General features: G+C 40.1%; 1 protein-coding gene across 1 annotated transcript in view; it reads right to left on the bottom strand.

Annotated features, from left to right (window-relative positions):
* Window positions 1-1,112: 1,112 nt before the first annotated feature.
* Window positions 1,113-20,537, bottom strand: part of galnt10 (UDP-N-acetyl-alpha-D-galactosamine:polypeptide N-acetylgalactosaminyltransferase 10 (GalNAc-T10)) — a 115,459-nt gene continuing 96,034 nt past the window's right edge. Inside the window, exons 9-12 of the mRNA XM_084940957.1 lie at window positions 14,162-14,383; window positions 13,422-13,538; window positions 7,815-7,964; window positions 1,113-7,071 (exon numbers count right to left, since the gene is read on the bottom strand). Coding sequence (XP_084797083.1) covers window positions 6,907-7,071; window positions 7,815-7,964; window positions 13,422-13,538; window positions 14,162-14,383 — 654 coding nt within the window. The 3' untranslated portion in view covers window positions 1,113-6,906. The remainder of the gene's footprint in view (window positions 7,072-7,814; window positions 7,965-13,421; window positions 13,539-14,161; window positions 14,384-20,537) is intronic.

Below are 20,537 nucleotides of genomic sequence, written 5' to 3' on the forward strand. Positions count from 1 at the left end.
TTAGAGGAACACTGTGCTAATGTAATAGCCTGATCTCTGTCCCAGTTACAGCTCCTGAGTCTCAGGGAATGCTGATTATTTGCTAATTAACTGGAAATAAATATGAATATGAAAACAATTAGTATGCAGATAACATCAGTCTGGTTTGCACACCCTGAATATATTGCATCATCACTGAAACTTTTTTTTTCTCTTTTTTACTCTCAGAAACCTAAAACCAGTCCTTTGATCAGCATGTTGCTGCTCGAGTGTTGTGACTGTGCAATTACATGAAAGCTCCCATAACACGGACACTATAAGTGTTCTTACCAAACCAGAACGTTCTCAGTCCTTCTCAGCCAACATGAAAAGTTTTGAGTTACGACACATCCCAGGAGACTCTGGGAGAAATGGGCCAACTTGCAAAAGCAATATCACTCCAGCCACGGATAAATCACTGAAACCTGAAAGCTATCAGAGTTAGCGGGTTGCTGGGGGAAATGATTATGGGATTAACGCATGTGGAAAGTGTGTTTTTGCACCATCAGTCAGAGAAACGATTAAAGCCATACAGAACCTACAACAAGAAGTGACAAGGGGAGGAAATTAGAAAGCTCTGAGCACCAGACGTTTACGCTGAAGTTATTTAGGGAAGACGATCGCAACTGGAATGAGCAGCCTTTTCGCCCACCTGGTGCTCTGTCATCTCTGACGTTGATTGGTCACTGCCTCACACAGACTGAGAATGTCTTCGTCTCATCTGAGGGCAAAACTGAGAAAACTATATGGATTGGATGTTAGAAAAATGAGCGCGGGGGGGTAAAAAAGACGCATGCTACAGCAAGGGGGAGCCAGGACGATGCTGGGGGGAGACATCGTCACCCCAACCCAAGAGATTGGACCAAGCCCCAAGTGCCCTGGGTGCAGGATCGCAGTAACACTCCCGGCTTAAAGAGGTGGTTAGAGGCGAGAGGCTTCTAGTATAAGTCCCCCCCCATATAAAGCTATATAAAAGGACTTGATTTGATGATAATTTCATTTGTGTGTGATAACTGATTTGATGATAACTATTTTATTCAACTATGGAGAATTTTTTTTTAAAATTAAGTTCCAGAAGCACAGACAGACGTTCATCCAAATATAGAAACCTTTTTATTTTACAATTTTCAGAAAAAAATATCATACAATTCCAGTTTAATTGTACAGTTCGTTAAATACCTAAATACACCTTTACAGTTGCAATGTCAGTAGAAAAAAAATATTGGATATTTTTGAGATACAAAATGTACACTTCCCTACACATCAAAGCTCACACACGTACACAACATTGTGTGATGGGCCACGTTGGCCACTGACATTAAAAACATTTGCTTCTGTAAATTAAGATTATTCTGCCCAACAGACTTTCGACTGAACATATGAAGGTGGGAAAAAACTTAAAAATGCATTTGGATATTAACGTTATAAAACGCTTCAGCACATTTACGATTGCTCTATCCCAGCAGCTGTGGAAAAGTATTACATTTGAAGTGTTTGTGTACTTGAACTGTAGCTTATACCATTATTATGGGTGCCAGCTAGGGACAGGAATTGAGGATCGGGTCTTGTAGGGAACGGTTCCCAGTAGTTCAATTCCTTTCCTTTGATACGTTTCTTAGTGATGGTGTCGACTCTAAAAACGGTGCCAATGAGAACCGATCTATGTTAAGTGATAGTGAAATCGATTTGCTAAATTCGTATCCCTAGTGTCTGCAAGGGAAGTTTTTTTTACTTAAATACTTTACCACAGTGGATAAAAGCTGAAATAAAGCAGTGCCTCAAAGTCTTCGACCCAAGTTATGCTTTGATGTAATAAAACAAACTTTACATGTGCAATGGAAAGGTACATATTACTCCGATTGAAAAAAACCCACACTTTTAAAAGCTTATTCAATTAAACATAATTGAAGGGATACAGGTGGCAACATCCTGTGAAATTTCCCCAGAGACACCGATCCATTTAAGTTCCTTTTTAATTTAATGCACTTTGTACAAAACACAGTAAAGATGAAGAGCATGAACGCAATTTTGGCATCATCTCATTTCCTCCCCCATCCTTTCCTGCAGAACAGCTGATTATCATTGCTATCATCCTATCTGCAGAATGCAGTTCCCATCATTTTGTGACGACTCACTAAACTGTCAAAAAAAATTCACAAAAGGTGCTCCTCGTCTTCCTGCCCTCGAGGCAAATATGCCAAGCTTGGGATTATTCTTTCAACAACAGGGACTGAGAGCTGAGTTTAGACTGTAGTGAGATAGCTTAATTTGTTATACTGATAATGTTATTTTAACCTCAGATTTATTAGTGATAGCACCAACATCTCAATCATGGTGGGCCCAGGCCTGTGTGACTGGGGCTTTACCAAACATTTTCCTGAAGGAAAAAAAAAAAAAAAAGTCACGTTAATGACGATTCTGGTTGTGAGACCCAAAAGACTCAACTCTAAATACCAGCAATGACCTCTGGTTCTTTTCTGCGCAGTTGAGGCAAGGGGAACATGAAGATTACTCTGCAGGGAAGATTAGGACATCTAAATAAGACTTTTGCTGTATTTTTGTATTTTATATTTTGTTACTTAAAAATAGGACTTTGGCTATTCTATAAAGCATTTTAGCACGTTCCAGATCAAATTATATCATGATTTACTGTCAAGAAACTGTCAGATACCTGTTTATACACTAGCCTTCCAGTTGACTAATCATGGCATTCTATTCGACAGCTAAGTTTTACATTTTCTCTAAAATCAGCTCGACCTACTGCATACTGCAAATCAGGGATTTTCTGGCACTACTATAGCTCTTCATGCCTAAAGCATCTTTGAAAAAGCACAAGCTACCACATCAGCTACCTGAAACACTTTTCTTACTAATTCTATACAACACAGCCAAAAGTCTGTAATGATGATAATCTTCTTCTTTTTATCCAAGATTTATGTGACAGTTGGGCTTGGCAGACTCAAGGAAAAACAGATGCAATTCTAAACTGCTCTGTAGGATAAATGTGAGAGAAGAAAAACAAGATGAAATATTAAAGAATAGTACACTTTCTCAAAAAGAACTATAAAGTAACTTTTAGTACTTCGACAGTCTCATTTGAACCAAAAATGTTGCCTTATGTACCCAGCTTCTATAAAACTTCCACAAAGAGTGTTTGTATTGACAATTCTTCAGAAAAAAAAAAAAAAACAATCCCAGCAACAGCCCAGCTCATTATCAATTCTAGCATGATGTCAAAGAAAAGAAATTCAAAGAAATCATATCTGGATATACAGTGGATAACAAATTGTTCCTGTTGGATCATCTGCTGGTAACCTTACTCGGTGGTCTGAAACAATAATTCTAAGTCATCTTTTAACAATTTGACAGTGTACAAAGCATCCAGGCATGTAGCTCGAAGGTCTGCGTGAAGAAGAGAAAGAAAATCTTTTGTTCCTCTTTAAAACAGAGCAGACCTGATGAAGACGGATTTTAAAAGTGCACAGAATGAAAAGCTGTTATCCTTTATTGTTCAAATCCCTTAGAGACATGTGATGCATTATGTTAGGGTAGGAAAATCACACAAACTGTTGATTGTCTCTTTTGCTGCAGTATGTAACACTGAGCTAGAACATCCACAGTTATCCTCCATGAGGTATGAAGTTAGCAAGTCTGTCAATGGTTTATTAAAATAATTTGTTGATTAATTTTAGTTAATATTTAATTAAGTCCACACTACTAAACCGCTGTAGACAGTGTGGTAAGGGACCAACAGCAAGAACAGACTACAAAAAGGTTTACATTTAGTACGCTCCTGCTGCTAATAAATAACAGTTACATGCTGGTAAATGAACCATTTACTGTAACTCAAGAAGGGTTTTTTGAAAAGTAGATCAGGTTTTAACAACTTAATAGTCGAACATGTTAGAAAACACTTGTGATAGTTATTTATCTTCACCTCTCAATAATCTCATTGCAAATCTGCCAGCTCTGCTATCTAAATATGGGTTCTTGGTTAGCATTTGTGTGAACAATTTATGTGATAAGACAGAATTGGAAACAACAAATCATTGTTTGCACTGATTGTGATAAAATCCGTTTTGCATTTGTGTTGGAAAAGGTTTTAATCTGCACACAAGGAGCTCAATTTATATTTTTCCCCAACATTTTCTAATATCTGACTTAAATACGGAAATATTGTGATATATAGTGAATATTACCATTTCTTTTGGTCTACTACTGCATGTTAATATCTTCCAGAGCCCAATACCTGGATCTGATGATTAAAATGGCACATGAACATTGTTCTGCTTCACAAAATGGGATTAGAGAATGTGTGCAGGCGACAGACCAGAACATCCCAAAACATAGTGTCAAACAGGGATTCAAGCAAAATCACCATCAGCTAAACCACAGGATCAAAGAAAGGATGAAAGCACATTTGATTAAAAACAGAATGAAGAAAAGGATTTATAAAGGCGGATGGCGACACTGGTAAACAAAGACAGCAATTTCCTCTCTCATTATAATATTCTGGATTGAACAAGTGGGAAAACAACACAGCATCATATCATGATTTCAATACAACAAAAGGTCTTCTTAGCGTTGTGGTTTACTTTTGACAGCAGGAGCAAATATGCTGGGAAAACAACAAAAAACAGTCTTTTTAGCTCTATTCACAGCCAGCAGTTACACGTGTGTTCACAAAGCCAGTGGTGCGTTCAAGGTCCTGCACCAGAAGTTAATTCATGATCAGTTCAAAGACTTGAGGAGTCTTTTACAGCATAAAAAAAAATCCAAGCAAAGTCACTTCCTGAATTGAGGAATTGTTCCCTATTTTCATCTGGACATTTCAGGCCACACACATTTTCTGCAAATACACACAGCAACATCTAGTCCTCTTCTAACAAGGCACTAAGATTTCATTCAAGTTTATCATTCCATAAGTGCTTAATGCATTTTAAACCCCCCTCTCACACTCACACACGTTAGTCTCAATCCCAGCGCTACCTTGGCGAGGCTATCCTGGATAATTTCCCCTTTTGGTCTCTACTCCCGCTCACACTGTACTCTAAAATGATGTGTCAGCATGGCGGCCGGCCAATCAGGCAGCCCTGCTGAGAATCAGCTGGCCTGTCAGTCACACGGCCAGCCATCCGGGCACGCAGGGGTCTATTTGTGGTGCTGCCTGCTGCTTCGCACCTTGACGAGACCCATTGCTTGGCTGTCTGTGACCGGGTTGCTTCAGTGACTGAGTGGAAAGCGGCAAATAGCGCACAGAAAGCAAAGGAGAAACTCAAAGAGGTGTGACAGCTACTCCCACTCCCACTGTCACCACAATAATGACAAAGAAGCTCTCATGGTGCAGTCAGACAGAAGTTTGGCTTGGGAAAACTTACAGTGCATATTATAATTGCATATTGTTTTCTCCATTTGCTTTTGGTATAGCCCCAACAAAGTACACACTGTTGAATGTAGCAGGCAAATGAGCCCCAAACTTTAAACATCTTGCTGTGTGCGTAGTGCCAAAAAAGCACACTTGCTTGTATACTGCAAATCCTATGAGATGTAGTATGAATAATAAGGAGGAGTCGTAGTAGTATGGGTGATGCGAAGTAGCACGGCTATTTAGCTAACAAACCGCAGTAACCACGCAACCTTAAAACTAAATTCTGAACAAATACCTCCTGATTTAGTGGTCACTGCTTTGAGGAGCTTTTCTCAAAGCATTCTCAAATAAAGGGACCCACTCCAGGGAGAGATCTCAAAGGAAGCACGTGTTGGAGCCTTGTTGCAGTGCAATGACCTTACCTTGGATCTTCTGTTTGCCGCTTTTATCTCTGTGTAGGCCTCACAGACAGCCTGTATTCTTATTGGCTATTTTAAGAGATGCAGGACCTCTATGAAGAAAGCAAACTCTAGTCTGACTGCACCATTACCCAGCAGGAGTCAGCCTGCACATACCCTGGCATCGGATAGCGCTCGCCTCTGAGGAATATAAGAAGAACGGGGCACAGTGACAAATCTGTGAAGGACTAATCAATAAATACAGACAGGAAAGCAGAGAATAAGGAACAAATAAGTGAGGCACGTGCAAAAGGTCTTATCTCCTTGGACCGTCTTTGTCAACTTTCACCCACTACATTCAATGCAGCTCTGCCCGCAGACCAGGAGTTACACACATGAGGGGAAGGATGAGGGAGGGAACAGAAGGTTGTAAAGGAGAATCACTTCACCAGGTGATTTTCAGAGTGGTTCTGCCTGGCTTCACCCAGGTGTCAGTACGACTTTGGCTCAGCAAGAGCCCCTCCCTCCCTTCATCTACCCCCAGGGAGGTTGTCAGAGCTGGAGAGACATAAGGATATTTGAGAGGGAGAATGAAAAAGGTGGGCAAAAGTGCAGTCATGCAGGCAGATAGAGACGGACATGCAGGCAGTGGCAGACCGGGAGAGACACGAGGGAGGAGAGATTGGAGGATAAAAGGTAGATGGACAGAAAGAGAGGGAGAGAGAACTGCAAACAACAAACCCCCAGAGAGGAAACAGTACAGGGGAAGAGAGGGAGATTTGAAACGGGCAAAAGAAATAAAGAGGAATGGCAGACGATAAAAAAAATTAATAAAAATCAGGAAGTGAGACAGACCTACTGCCACAGCAGCACCCCGACAGAACACACCCATCTCTCACAGAGTAACTTTTACACAAATCCCATCAAACTCAAACCCAATCTTCCCTCACACTAATGCGTTTAACTAACCCCCTCTGCGTCCCGTCCTGCCTCACTCCCAGCACCCCAAAGAGAAACAGCTGTCACCTCATTGCGAGGTAAATGAGAAATACCCCAGTTCGCAATAGCAGCAGCAGCAGCTCCACTTCTGCGTGAGTCCTTCCTCGTGGATGCTGCAGGACTTCACTTGGCGCCCTGATTGAAGTGCTCCAGCACGGTGGCGTTGGTTTTCTCAAACAGCCACTGCTGAGTGGGCGAGGACGGGTCACACGTGTTCATGAAGACACGCCGCTCGTTCAGGCTGCTGTCGATACAGCTGTTGCTGACGGGGTGATACAGACTCTTATCCTGGAGGGAGAAACAAGGGAGATGACGGGCTGCGTCAAAGAGAAACTATTTGAAAGCTCATTTAAAACATGGACAGTGTTTGAAACAATGACTCCCTGACAGCTATTGCTCTAAATGCTCAACATTTTCATGTCTCGTCTGTTTTATGTCAGCGAGAGGGGATATCTCGACTGTTCAAACCTTCTGTTTGTGAGGGACGGCCAATGAGAATAATCTTGGGTTAAGGGTGGAGGACAGGAACTATAATGGCTTGTTTGTGGTGGAGGATAAAGACTGCACAAAAACTCAGCTCATGTTAAACAGTGACTCATGCAAAGATATTCTAATAGAATCAAATAATGAATATACAGAGCTGGGAATGGGTATAACAGGTCCACTTTAAACCAATGTTTGCAAGTAACGCTTTCAACTTGTGTTGTTTACTGCTGCCAGCATGTTTCTTTGTGGCTACATTAAATCCCACAATGGTTACAAAAATAGAAACGTGGCCCTTTGTAATAGCCGAGCATAAAAGCACAACAACATAATGAGCCCTGTAGATTCGGTTAAAAAGTGCAAAGCTTTGGGAACTGATTAAGCATTCTTGAAGTCATTCATTCTGAAGCAATTACATTTGCAATTTTGCTGTTTTGTACTGTAAAAGGAAAACAAAAAGGCTCAGAGAAAGAGAGCTCACCACACAAACATTACACATAACCACGCCGAAGGCTCCGACTCTGATCTCCGCTTCATCTCTGTCATACCTTTCTGTAGCGCCACAGCTGGTTGCCTTTCATGCCGTGGCAGTCGTACAGGGTGACGGGGCTGTTGTGGGAAATGGCATCGAAGCAAACTTTTTTCGTGTGCATGGGGTCGCCCACCCGAATGTCTTCTCTCCAGCCAAACGTAAACACCTGCAGGAGATATAATGTAATGATTTTTTTCCTTTTTTGAAGTGCGATGATCTTTAGACGACATGAAAAATTCTCAGCACAGGGTGAAGGGACTTGCAGGGGACTTGAAATGAATCGTTTGTTTTGTAGGTCAGAACTTTTGAGAAGAGGGATGCAGGGTTAAAATATCAATGTGGGAGAAATCGTTTTTATAACCTATTGTAAGAAACTTTCACTTTCCTATTAAGCTGCTTTTGCTCCTTTGTGCTGTTTTGCTTCTGTAGAGTTCTGAATTGAATTTTATAAAAATCTAAAAGTTTATCATAGTTGTGGCCTTTGATTATTGATGGGAACTTCTGACCTGTTTTATATAGGAGGAGACTTGAACACCTTGGTTTCTGGAGTTTTCTGTATAAAACCTGTGTTCTCCTCTCTCCTGGTTACTCTGGCTTCCTCCCAAAATCCAACAACATGCACGTTAGGTTAATTTGTGATTCTCTGATTGGCTGTAGGTGTGAAGTGCTAAAAGCAATGTATGGGTGAAATTGGCTTGCAGTGCAAAGTGCTCTGAATGGTCAGTAAGAGAAGAAAAGTGCGATACAAATGCCAGTCTGTAACCATTCAGTGTGAATCAGACTTTCAGGGAGCAATCTAAAAATAGCAGCCGTACTGGAAGCAGTGCAGCACTGACAGGAGAGTTCACTACATTTTAGTCACCATTTTCCCCCCATATCCAGTGAGGGTAACACATCTGACTGATGACCGAAAGGTAGCTGGTTCAATTCCAGCCAGAGACACAAATGTCATGAAACGCATCTGGTGCAAGACTCTGCCAAATCCAACACGTGGAGTTACCTGCTGTGCTGCCCGTTTGTGAAAAGGGAGCAGCTTTTAAATAGGCAGATTTTTTCAACTCACACTGCATTTTGTGTGTGTGTATATATATATATATACTAACCAAATGAAAGAGTTATGTACACAGCAGATATTTCTTTAACCGTTTACTGAAAATGTTTATCCTTTGTCTTCATGTCAACCAGCCCATAAACATGTCTGCATGCAGAAAAATGTCCTACACTAAACTGGGTGCATTTTAGTGTATGTGGTCTGAAAGAAGACCACAGTTTTGTAAAAGAAGAGTCAGGTTCAGTCTATGATCACAATATAATCAAATCTCTACAAAACCCTCCTCTCTGGACTGCTGGTGTCATAGAAGGTGCTTAGCAAGGTATCATGTTTTTGACAGATGAGCAATATTGTACCTTTTGTTATTATGATTCCCCGTCATTCTTCACAGACGCAGACCTATTACTAGATTTTGACAGACTGTTTCCATCTTTCTCTGCAAAGGTTATTTTAATGTGTGCAGCCTTTTCCTTTGTCTTTACTGTAGTCACGTATATGTACAAAGGAAACACAGACCCAACTGCATGCTTTGTAACTCTCTAAGCAGTCAATCAAATCTTTTATTCAGAGCACATGTGAAAATAGGAAACAGAAGACGAGCTGCAGAAGTCTGAAGAGGAGAAACAGGTGGGGGGAAAAGGAGGCTTAAAGCTGAGACAGTTTATTGTGAAACCCTAGCCAAACCTGTTCATTATTTTAAATTAAACACTATTTGAAGACAAGCTCTTATTATTTTTAAGGAGAAGCCTTATTTTACTTGACATGAGAACAACACTTTACTACTTTATTATTAGAGTAGCCTTCAGGTCATTGGGAAAATTAGTAATAAACATTGTTAAAATACTGCTGAATTTTACTGTTTTATTTGATAGCTGACACTCATTTCTGTTCATTCTGTACACAAATGACTGTCGCAGTAATTTCACGAACAGATACATCCTGAAGTTTGCTGATGACACTGTGATCGTCAGTCTTCTAGTGGGGGACGAGTCAGGCCATGGACAGGTTGTAGATGATTTTGTAAATTGGTGTGATGAGTCCTTCCTTTCACTTAATGTGTCTAAAACTAAAGACATGATTATTGGTTTTAGGAAGTCCTCTGATAGCTCATCCCCTACTATCATTAAAGCTGCTGATATTGGGATAGCTGAGAGTTATAAATATCTAGGTGTGGTACTTGACCATAAACTGAAATCTCATGCTGATGCCACTACTAAAAAAGTTCAACAAAGACTTTTCTTTTTAAGGAAAATGAGATCTTTTAATGTCTCATCTGAGATGTTGTCTTTGTTTTATAGAAGTTTTATCGAATCTGTGATGTCCTTTTGTATCGCTGCCTGGTTTGGTAACCTGATGGTGAAGAATAAGAATCGGTTCGGACTTCTGGTAAAAACTGCTTGCAAAATTTCAGGGCGCTGGCAAGATGGACTTTTGGCCATCTACAATAGAAATGTGCTCAGAAAGGCTCATTCTATTATTAATTGTTTGAAGCATCCACTTCACCGTGAGTTTGAGTTGTTGCCTTCTGGCCGCTGTTTCAGAGAACCTGTGAGGAAGACTAAAAGACTCCAGGTTTCTTTTATCCCCACTGCATCTTGTCTCCTCAATGGCAAATAACCATCCTTGGACTTTCTATCACTATTATTGTCATTATTATTTTATATTATTGTTCTGTTTATTTTTATCCTGCTGCTAAACTAATTTCCCCTTGTGGTACAATAAAGAAATTGAATTGAAATTGAATTGAAGTGTTGACTGTATACAAACACTCATACAACTTGCTTTTATTTTCTCCCCATCCAGCTGCTACTTACACACCTGAAAATGGTTTACCTGAACTTCAGTGTCTCATTATTATTTGCAAACTGGCCCCACCGAGGGAATGCGGCCAGCCTGAAATCCATAAAGGACCAATCGGCATTGAGGCAAATGTTGTTGTGAGATTGGAGAATTATGTTTTACTGAGTTTTACTGGCAAAGTCATTCAGCTAGAAAAATGCAAAAGGCATAAATGTTGTTTTACTTCATTTTGAACAGGTTATCATGCCGTATGAGCCAAAAATACATTAAAATGGGAAATTCCAATGTGAGCTTTTTGCTATAAAAGAAGGTAAAGATGATTATTTACTGAGGGTTATTTTGTGACCCCGCTGCACACTGGGATGACCTGCAGCCAGTTTCTGCACAGTGGAATTATTGGGAAGTGAAATGGCTCTCCACAGGTTGACTTTTTTTGATTCAATAATTTTGTATTTATCTTATATCTATGAATACAGAGTGGATATCCATGATTACATACAGTTTTTATTCATGGTTCTAAACCTAAAAAACAAAGACCAACGTGTGCTGTATCAATTGTTCTTTTTCTTGACCCTTATTTCGTTTTCTGTGACAGTGATGGATTAACGCAGCTTCTTATGATCCTTATCCATTTGTCTACATGTCGATGAGTTCATCAGGATGATTGATATCATAATCTGCTGATATCAAAGCTGCCTTAGCCGTGATATCAACGATTATGATAAATCTTGATATGTACAATGAATTGAAACGTCTCAGCTAACAACTCATATTAGATTTTTGCATTTAGTTTCATTAAAACCAGCAAATGTAGAAGTATTTCTGGATTCCAGACATATCCAGACAAAAAAAAAAAAAAAAAAAGTCTAATTCGCTCTTACTTAAAACCAAACATACAAAATTAAACTTTTAATCTCCATCTGTGTCAAGGTGACTGTCGCCCCTCTGGCTCCCAAACACTGTCTGAATGATTTGCTCCACTCCTCCTGTACAGGATCGAAAAGCCCTGACAAGGACAGCTGCCAGAGAGGCCACCTGTGAGCTGCAGCGAATGCATTTCGTGCTGGCTCTGAATACAGATTGAGACTGTGACACAAATTAAACTACAATGCATCTTCAGATTAAAGCAATTAAACTGTCAGAGCTCTGAGGCGCAGTATTTTGGCTGTGGAAACAAAAGGGGACATTCAATCCATTAAGTTTGTATTATGAGCTGTGCTTTAAGATCTACGCTGTGACGTGTGAGTGCAGAGTCCTTTTAGAACAATGCAGAGATAATGAAGAAGCTTTTACGTCTATTTTTTTGACATTTATGTCTCGTTAGCTGACAAAATCCAATTACTTAAGCGATTTCATAAATGTGCCCTTAAGAAAAACCTAAAATCGCTCAACTTTGTAGTTGAAAGGCACATTTGTGGACCACTAGACTACGCTTTCCTTTAGATTTCTTTTTAAATCTACATTGTGGAGTATAGGTGATCGCTGTAATGCTTATTACATCCTGGACAGCCTGATGACACAGCAAGAAAATAGCAGTTATAATAAATCACTCCTACCTGTACACCTGCCACCTTCAGCAGTGTAAGGACTGGCCCACACACACTATCGAAGCTAACAGAAAACTCCCAATGCAGGGAATGCTGGGAAATCTGACCACAGTATAATGAATCTTCTGAGTAAGTACGGGCGGAGAGTGAAACACATCACTGACAAAATGACAAAATTAAAGAGCAGCTTCTTTTAATAAAGTGTGCCAAGATCCTGATGAAATCAAGGGTGCAATTACATCAACTATTAAAATTATATGGAGAAAATTAAACTATTAAAAACTTCTAAACTAACGACTTTTGGCCCGGGTATCAAAAGAAGATCAAAGTATGGTTTCTGCATGCCTAATGTTGAATTAGGCAGATAAAAGTTTCAAAAACAGGCTTTAAAAATAAAAAGGGAACTGTGTGTGCAAGGGTTTGAAATATTTAAGGGCAGGTCCACAAGAAAAAAAGGAAAATAAAGTAGAACTCAAGTCTTTGATTAAAAAAAAAAAAAAACCTGAACAAAAACACGAAAAAATCCCATTATGATGTATGAACCAAAACTCCCATGGAAAAGAAAAATATAAAGAAAAACAACAAAAAACAAAAAGGCCGTTTCTGTTGCAAAATCCTTGGAATCATAACATCCTCTGGGACTCACAGATTGGCAAAACCTGCAGTTTCTCCACTGGAAACTTGGGCTTGTCTTTAAAAAGTCAAACCATGTTGCCGTCTATAAATCTGTACGCAAAGGCCACATTTTTTGAGCTTTGTACTGCAAGTTCAGCTCGGTCAGTAGAAAGATCTGACAACATGGCAGACACACTCCAGGTTACCAACGCGAGCAGCACAGGCAGCGATGATGCTGTGCAGAGTTTGCCTAATACAGTTACGCTGCAGCTTGCGCTTCCCCTCAGGATATGTCTGGATTCTATTTTGAGATTTTAATTTAATGAAGATGCACATTTTGTTATGATCTGGACAATGTCAGCGCATTAATTCTCTGGATTTGCAGGTTTTCTTTATTGCTGCCTACAGTGTTTGTATCAATGGGACTGTGTTAGGCGTGCTCACTGTGAGCACACAGGTTGACTTCTTTCTCATCACTCTTCCTGTATACAGAAGAACTTGGGTTAAATGAGTAATAATTAGACGTTGAAGGTGAACTAATAACATGACCTTAATCAGGCTCCATTCAAGCTACACTGATTAATAACTGACTTCAGTGACTTTTTCGTACCTGTCCATGTCTCCAGCTCACATCGCCTTGTCCCTTCACACAACTCTCCAGGCGGATAGGACTCCCCGACACAAAATGTTTACTCTCCATACACATGCTGCTACCCACGTTACGGATCTTCATCAAAAAACACACATAAGAGCAGAGTCACATAAGCATGAAAGACATCATTCATGCAACAAGAGTTGTACATCTTCAACAGAGATCAGAGGTTTTCTTAAACTACCAAAATCACAAAGAATATAATGCAAAAAAAAAAAAATCATCAGGCAGCTTCAAGTAGTATTATACCATTAGTTTGGGTTATTTCAGGAGGCAAGAACACTGCAATTAAGCTCTAATTAAATTCATGCACTGAGTGTAACCGGTCCACAGCTCCAGACAGCAGTCTGGTATGACAGATAGATAGGAATATTAGAGCCAAATGGAGAGAATTTCTGACAGCTTCTTGAGTTATTTTAGAGGAAACCGCTGGTAATTACTCTTATCTTTTGGCCTGCCATACCAAAGGAGAAAAAGAAGAATTTGCTTAAGACACCAGTAACAAGACCAACTATCTTTAGACTGAACCTCTGGCACACAAAGTGGCATTTTAAACTACATGAAGCTGAGAAAAAAATAGCTTCACTTTACATATTCAAAGTACTCACTGTCATGACTTTCTAACACACATTTCTTGGTAGCTCTAGTTCCATCTTTCAATTAGGCTGCCTTTAATTAGAGGATAAGAGCAACTGTACCTCTCCCCATGCAGCAGCAGGAGGCTCCACAGGTGGGTAGTGCTTGGGCAGATCCCAGGCCACCTCACTCATGAACCACTTGAAGTTCTTGCAGTTGAGCCGGTTCCTCAGCTCCTTCTGCACAGTCATGTCTCCTGCCGACAGGTGGCGGTACTCAGGCCTGCGCTGGTAGATGTACTCGGCGTACTCGTCCATCCACACTTCTGCTACTCGCTTCAGGTTCTGAGATCAGAATGGTTTCTCAGTTAACTCTACAGTTACAGACCACATTTCACACTGTTAACTGTCAGAACAACAGACATCAAGTTTTCACACCAATCAAATAAATGACTGCATTTATAAAAATGTTGTTGGTTCATTTATTGGCAAAAGCCGAGGCCCACAGAATAACTTTGCTACTATCAGGTTAGTTCTTTGTATATGCAGCAATTTCTTCTTTCAAATTCTGCTTCTTACACAACTACATGATCAAGTTCTGCACGAACTGCACCAACAAATACCCTAATTTGCTAAGCTGTCGCAAACTGACTGACAGCAATGATTTGTGTATGTAGTGCCTGAATTGGCTCATCAGACAGCAGCCTCTTTGGTTGACAATCAAGTAATGCAGGAAATGCAGTTAAAAGTAAAAAAAAATAATAAAAAAATATATAGCACTTTTCAAGAAAAAAAAAAAAAAAATCATAAAGTGCTTCACAGAAGCTAAAACAAAAACAAAAATCAACCAAAAGCAAGTTTAAAAAGATACGTTTTTAGCTGTTTTTAAAAGCGACCACCGAGTCCACAGATCTCAGGCTCAAAGGGAGAGAGTTCCACAGTCTAGGGGCCACAGTTACAAAAGCTCTGTTGCCTTTTGTTTTCAGCCTCGTGTGTTGGACAACCAGCAAGCCCTGATCACATGACCTCAGGGACCTGCTGGGAATGTATGGATGTAAAAGTTCCCTGATATATGTTGGTGCTTGTCCACGCAGAGCCTCGAATGTCAAGGTCAAAACCTTCAAGTGGATTCTGAATTTATTAGGGAGCCAATGCAGCTGAATCAGCAGGGGTGTGATATGGGAGGACTTGGAGGACTTGGTCAGAAGCTTTGCAGCAGCGTTCTGAACAAAGAGGCTTTATATAAACAAGCAAACAAAGAATTACAATAATCCAGACGAGATGAAACAAATGCATGAATGACAATTTCTAATTTGGAGCGCGATACAATGGGTCTCAGCTTAGCAATGTTTCTCAAGTGATGAAAACAGGAGCGGACCAGAGATTTAACATGAGCGTCCAAAGTCAGAGCTGAGTCAAAAGTTACACCGAGGTTCCTGATAGAAGGTTTGGCAAATGTAGCAAGTGGACCCAAGTTTTCCATAACACTAGGTGCAAATCTTTTAGGAGCACAAACAAGGACTTCAGTCTTCTCCTCATTTAGTTGAAGTAAGTTTTCAGCCATCCAACCTCTAATGGAGTCTATGCACTTATGCAAAATCTGTAGCATGGAAACATCTTGGGCTTAAAGGAGATATATAACTGAATATCATCTGCATAACAGTGATAAGAAATGTCCTTAAAAGTGCTCAATAAGTGCTGAAGAGGAAGTAAATACAACAAAAACAATAAAGGCCCCAAATCGGAACCTTGTGGCACACCATAGGCAAGAAAAGTAGAAGAGAAACTGTACTTAGAGGTAGCCACAGAAAAGGATCGTTCATGCAAATAAGATTCAAACCACTCCAAAGCAGACCCTGATATACCCAGCCAGTGTCTCAGCCTATCTAGCAGAACATGATGGTCCACAGAATCAAAGGCAGAGGTCCAACATCAACAAAACGGAGCATTCTCCTGCATCACATCTCATCAAAATGTCGTGGGAGACTCTAAGAAGTGCAGTTTCAGTAGAGTGAGCTCTACGAAAACCAGATTGGAATTTGTCCAGAATGCTGTTCTTCAAATGGATACTTGAGTTTGACTTCAAAGACGCCCAAGTTAACTCTACAACAACTTTCAGGTAGAGAAAGTTGTTTTGGTCTTTAAAGCCTTTATAGCCAATATTTCCTCTTTTTTTCTTAATAACGTGGCTGTTTCAGTGTATTACAATTTGGGATATTGGCTGCAACAAGTGTCCACATGCACATTACATTCCTTTGTGGCTACTAGTTGGTTACTAATGGATATTCCAGGCTTTGTTTGTGCAGGTAACCCTTTAATATATTTACCATCTTACCATATGTAAATCAATAATATATTTTGTTCCATAAAAGAGCCATGAAAGATTTCACAAAAGCTGCTCATAGGTGAAGAAATCTGATGAATTTTCTTTATGATAAATGCATTGATAAAAAGTCTTGAAATATGTTAGAAATTTAAATATTTGTGAAGTTTCAGTTTTTCAAAGTCATCTAATGAAAAACTGGACCAATTGTACTTACACATGCGTCTATTCCCTAACCAACCACCAGTTTGATCATCAAAGTGGTGAAATTCCCTTCCCTAGATTAATTCCAGACTCGTAATCTGCAGAACAGCTATCTGAGATTCTGTGTTAGTTTTGTCATGCTGTGCAGCACATTTAATATTCTCCCCTATGCCTTTTTTCTGCCTTTGCTGTCTTAAAATATTTGTTGTGTCAGAAAATAAAATCTGCTTTAAAGTCTTACAGTTAGCTGGCCTGTTAGCTAAATTCCTGCCTTTCTGGGCATCGTGTCTTCACTGCAACAAACAAAGCCATCATTTGTACATCCTGCCACCCTTGAAGTTTTGATTGATTTGACATGACAAAATGATCAAAGCCGCTCAGTAGAAAGGAGGCCAGTCATCATACAGGACCTGTCATCGTGCCCCGGGAGGCGAGAGATGAAAAAAGTACCTTGTCTCTAGTCACGAAAGCAGATACAACACTGAACTGAATTATGTGCTAATTTACAAGGTGCCTTTATAAAGGATGAAAAACTGTCTGTTTCTTTTCTTTTTTTCTAATATACTTGGTGTTGGGAAGCTGTTACGCCTAATTAGGTCTCTAATGACATTACACATGGATCTGAAACATTCTTTGTAGCTTTATGAAATAAGAAAATCTGAAATCAGCTGTGAGACTGGCTTGGCTTTAACAGAAGAAAAGGAGCAAGATGCGTAATGTGAGTTGATGTTGTGAATCCACACTTAAGTATTACTGCTTTGTCAATTCAACTTTGTTGTTTTATTTTATATTTATATACTGATGACATTATTCACTAAAGATTGAAAAGATGAATTATCAGGAAAGAAAAACCCAAATGCCAACTGCATTCATTCTTCCTCTTTACTCAGAGGGGGGGGAACGTCTTCTTTTGATGCACTCTTGTGGCTCCACCTTTTCTCCTCTCCTAAAGAAACCCAAAGGTCCAAGTCACCACTCCAACCAGATTTAAGGGCTAGTATGCCTTGGGAATAACCATTTCGATAACCCCAACCTTAAGGTGAAATTCTTATAAAAAGTGGTAATTTTAAGACTTTTCTTGGTATTTCATCACTAGGAGCTACTCTTAGTGCAAGGAAGTCCTGGAGAATAAAAATAAGGATTACGAAACAAGAAGCCCTTCTGAAAAAGTGAGGCACGTAAAGGTCTGATTTAATGTCTTTTTACAAGATCACATCCTGAAAAAATAATTACTAAAATCATGAGGAAAAACAATTTTTTTTTTAAAACCATCAGATACTGATAGAAAACCAAGAAGGAAAAAAATAGAATATGGACTTACTGCGAGCTACATAAACAAAACAAATAAACAGAATATATCCATGTAGGTTGTTTGGGCAAACAAGATGCTTCTTTAGTTTTTATAAGCTGACTGAGAGTTCCAGATATTTAACTGCTAGCGGAGCTGTCCCCATTGTGTTGGTTGCTTCATGTGGTGCTGGTAATATCATTGCACAGCCACAGCCATTACGTTATTCGCCTGAACGATAGGTGCATGGCACGATTGTGCACTCGGCAAACGCACCGTTGGCACAACCTGCCAGGTTATAATAATCAAGATGTGCACGACCCGTTGAAAACAGCAGCTAACGACAGTAGCTGTGTCGTCAATTTCATGTCAACTTTGTCATATGGTGCTGGCTGCAAGGCACTGAGATTTCCTGACCTACCATATCTTAAGATGTTGGTCATTATGTGAATCATTTGAGAGACACTGTAGAATCTACACATGTCAAGATGCGAGTAGAGCTCGAATCACCCGAGAAGACTTCTCGGTACAACATTGAACACTTGGATCCTCAAAAGAGTTTCCCTTCTCTGTGTAGGTGGCGTAAGTGCAGCCAACGCAACAGGACAATAGAAATCTTGAGAATCTGAGAGAGGAGTAAAGGACTCCATCAATGTCCACTGTGAACCGTCGCTGAACAGAGATTGTTATAAGATCTAATGAGAGCAACTTAAAATGAACAAGAACACCCAAATGTAAGGCATCAGCTACAAAGAATGCATTATTTATTGTACATTTAGGCCACTAAATTATACATGTAGTGACATAAGCTCACAGAAAAAGCTCCACCCTTTTTTGTCTCATTATAAGAGCATTAATATTCATGACTAAGAGGCATATAACAGGTGAGGAGGAGAGAAATCCGATGCAAAATGAGCGACAGTAATGGCAGCACAGACAACATCTGACACAGGTTCTTTAAGCCTGCTTTGAGTTGCAAACATAAAAGCCTGAGCAATGCGAAATCCATCCATCTGAAGCCTTTGGGGCGTCAGCCTCTGGGGTGTGCACGCATGCCTGGGAGTATAGATGGTAGCAGCCTTGGAGGCAGGGATGGTGAAAGGAATGAGAATACAAGTTCAGCAATCCTCCCAGGAAGGAATAAATACAAATCCTCCAACCCTCGGAGGTACAGATGTAGTGAAGAAAAGCTTCCAGCCACACACACACACAGGCACACATAAAATCCCTGTAGCAAAGCTCATCGCCTGCAGCAAAACTCAAGCTCTGTGCTCCCTAGGTGAAGTGCAGTTCAGTGGTTCTATCTTCCTGTGTGCCGACTGGACTTAGAGGGGGCTGAGATTCCCTGATGTGCACACACATACGCGCACACAAAACTCTATAAATATGTCTGGAGATCCTTTGTTCTCTTTATCTGTACCTGCTGAAATGCTTCTCTCACCATGATACTTAAAAAAAAAAAATCAACATAAATGAAAAAAAAAGGTCTTGAAGGTTTAATTCTTTCCTGAGGCAAAAAATTTTTAGAGCATGGCTGAAGTGTCTCTTAGTGAGCCATGACTAAATCCTTACACAAACCAAAGTCTTTATTGAGTCCTGTTAAGGGAATTCTTCAGTCCGTTAGTTCTGCATGTCTAGATATACATTCTGGATTTTGTGCAGCAGATCTCTACTATTAAAACTGAAACAGTTAAGGCACTCTGATGGACTGGTGACTGCTCCAGGGTGTATCCGCCTCGCACACTATGGCAGCTGGGACAGACTCTGGCCTCCCTGCAACCCTAAGTTTGATAAAGGTGGCGGGGAAAAAAAAAGGGTGGATGTTTAAAATGATAAGCTTTTTACTGGGAAAACTCTTTTTACTCAGTTGGGGTTGGTTCAGTTGCTTTGAAGTGAGAGCCACACACAGTGTGTCATCAACAGCAGGTGGTGTCAAGCTGCCAAGCAGACGGGAGCATTGACCGGCACCGGAACTAAAGTCATGGACTGTTGACGACACAGTAACAAAATGGATTTTAGCCACCTAAGAGAAATCAATAGTGGTTTAAGTTTATGCCCTATTTACCCACAAAGCCAGAGCACATCATCAGATTGACAACCCCGCCTCCCCAGCAATTTTACCACACAAAATCTTAAACCTTTTCCACCTCCTGCTGTTTTGATTGGTTATTTTATATTATGGTGTCACATTGTGACATAAACATGTACCTTTAACATTTTGGGGTTATGAATTGTTAGCCGTCTGCTGTCTTCCTGCATGTTGCAGGAGAACTTTAAGCTTCAGTGAGCAGAGGGATAGAGGGGTGGATTTGCACAAGTCGAATGTTGTAACACAGCAGTTTGCGAAATAGTCGAAGCTCTAATCCAGCGCTATCAAACTCATTTTACATGGTGGGGTACATAAAGTCCAAATATGATCTTAAATGAGAAATGTCTGTTAGTAAGACGACTGTAAAACTGCCAAAAACACAGCTAAAAATCCAAATTTATGCCCTCCTTGGCAGTTTTCACACTTTGCAAAGTCATGCAATGGGCTGTTTGATTACGTGATTATGTTTGCTGTGTTTGACACCCCTGCACTAATCTATTGATTTGTGTTCCTCACACAACATTATACTTGTGCTGCTAAATGAAATTTTCCATCATTTTGCTGATCATACTAGAGCTCAAGTTGACTTGATTTA

This window comes from Perissodus microlepis, chromosome 10 (genome assembly GCF_051167445.1).
Source record: "Perissodus microlepis isolate ML-2025 ecotype Zambia chromosome 10, ASM5116744v1, whole genome shotgun sequence".
NCBI classification, from domain to species: domain Eukaryota; kingdom Metazoa; phylum Chordata; class Actinopteri; order Cichliformes; family Cichlidae; genus Perissodus; species Perissodus microlepis.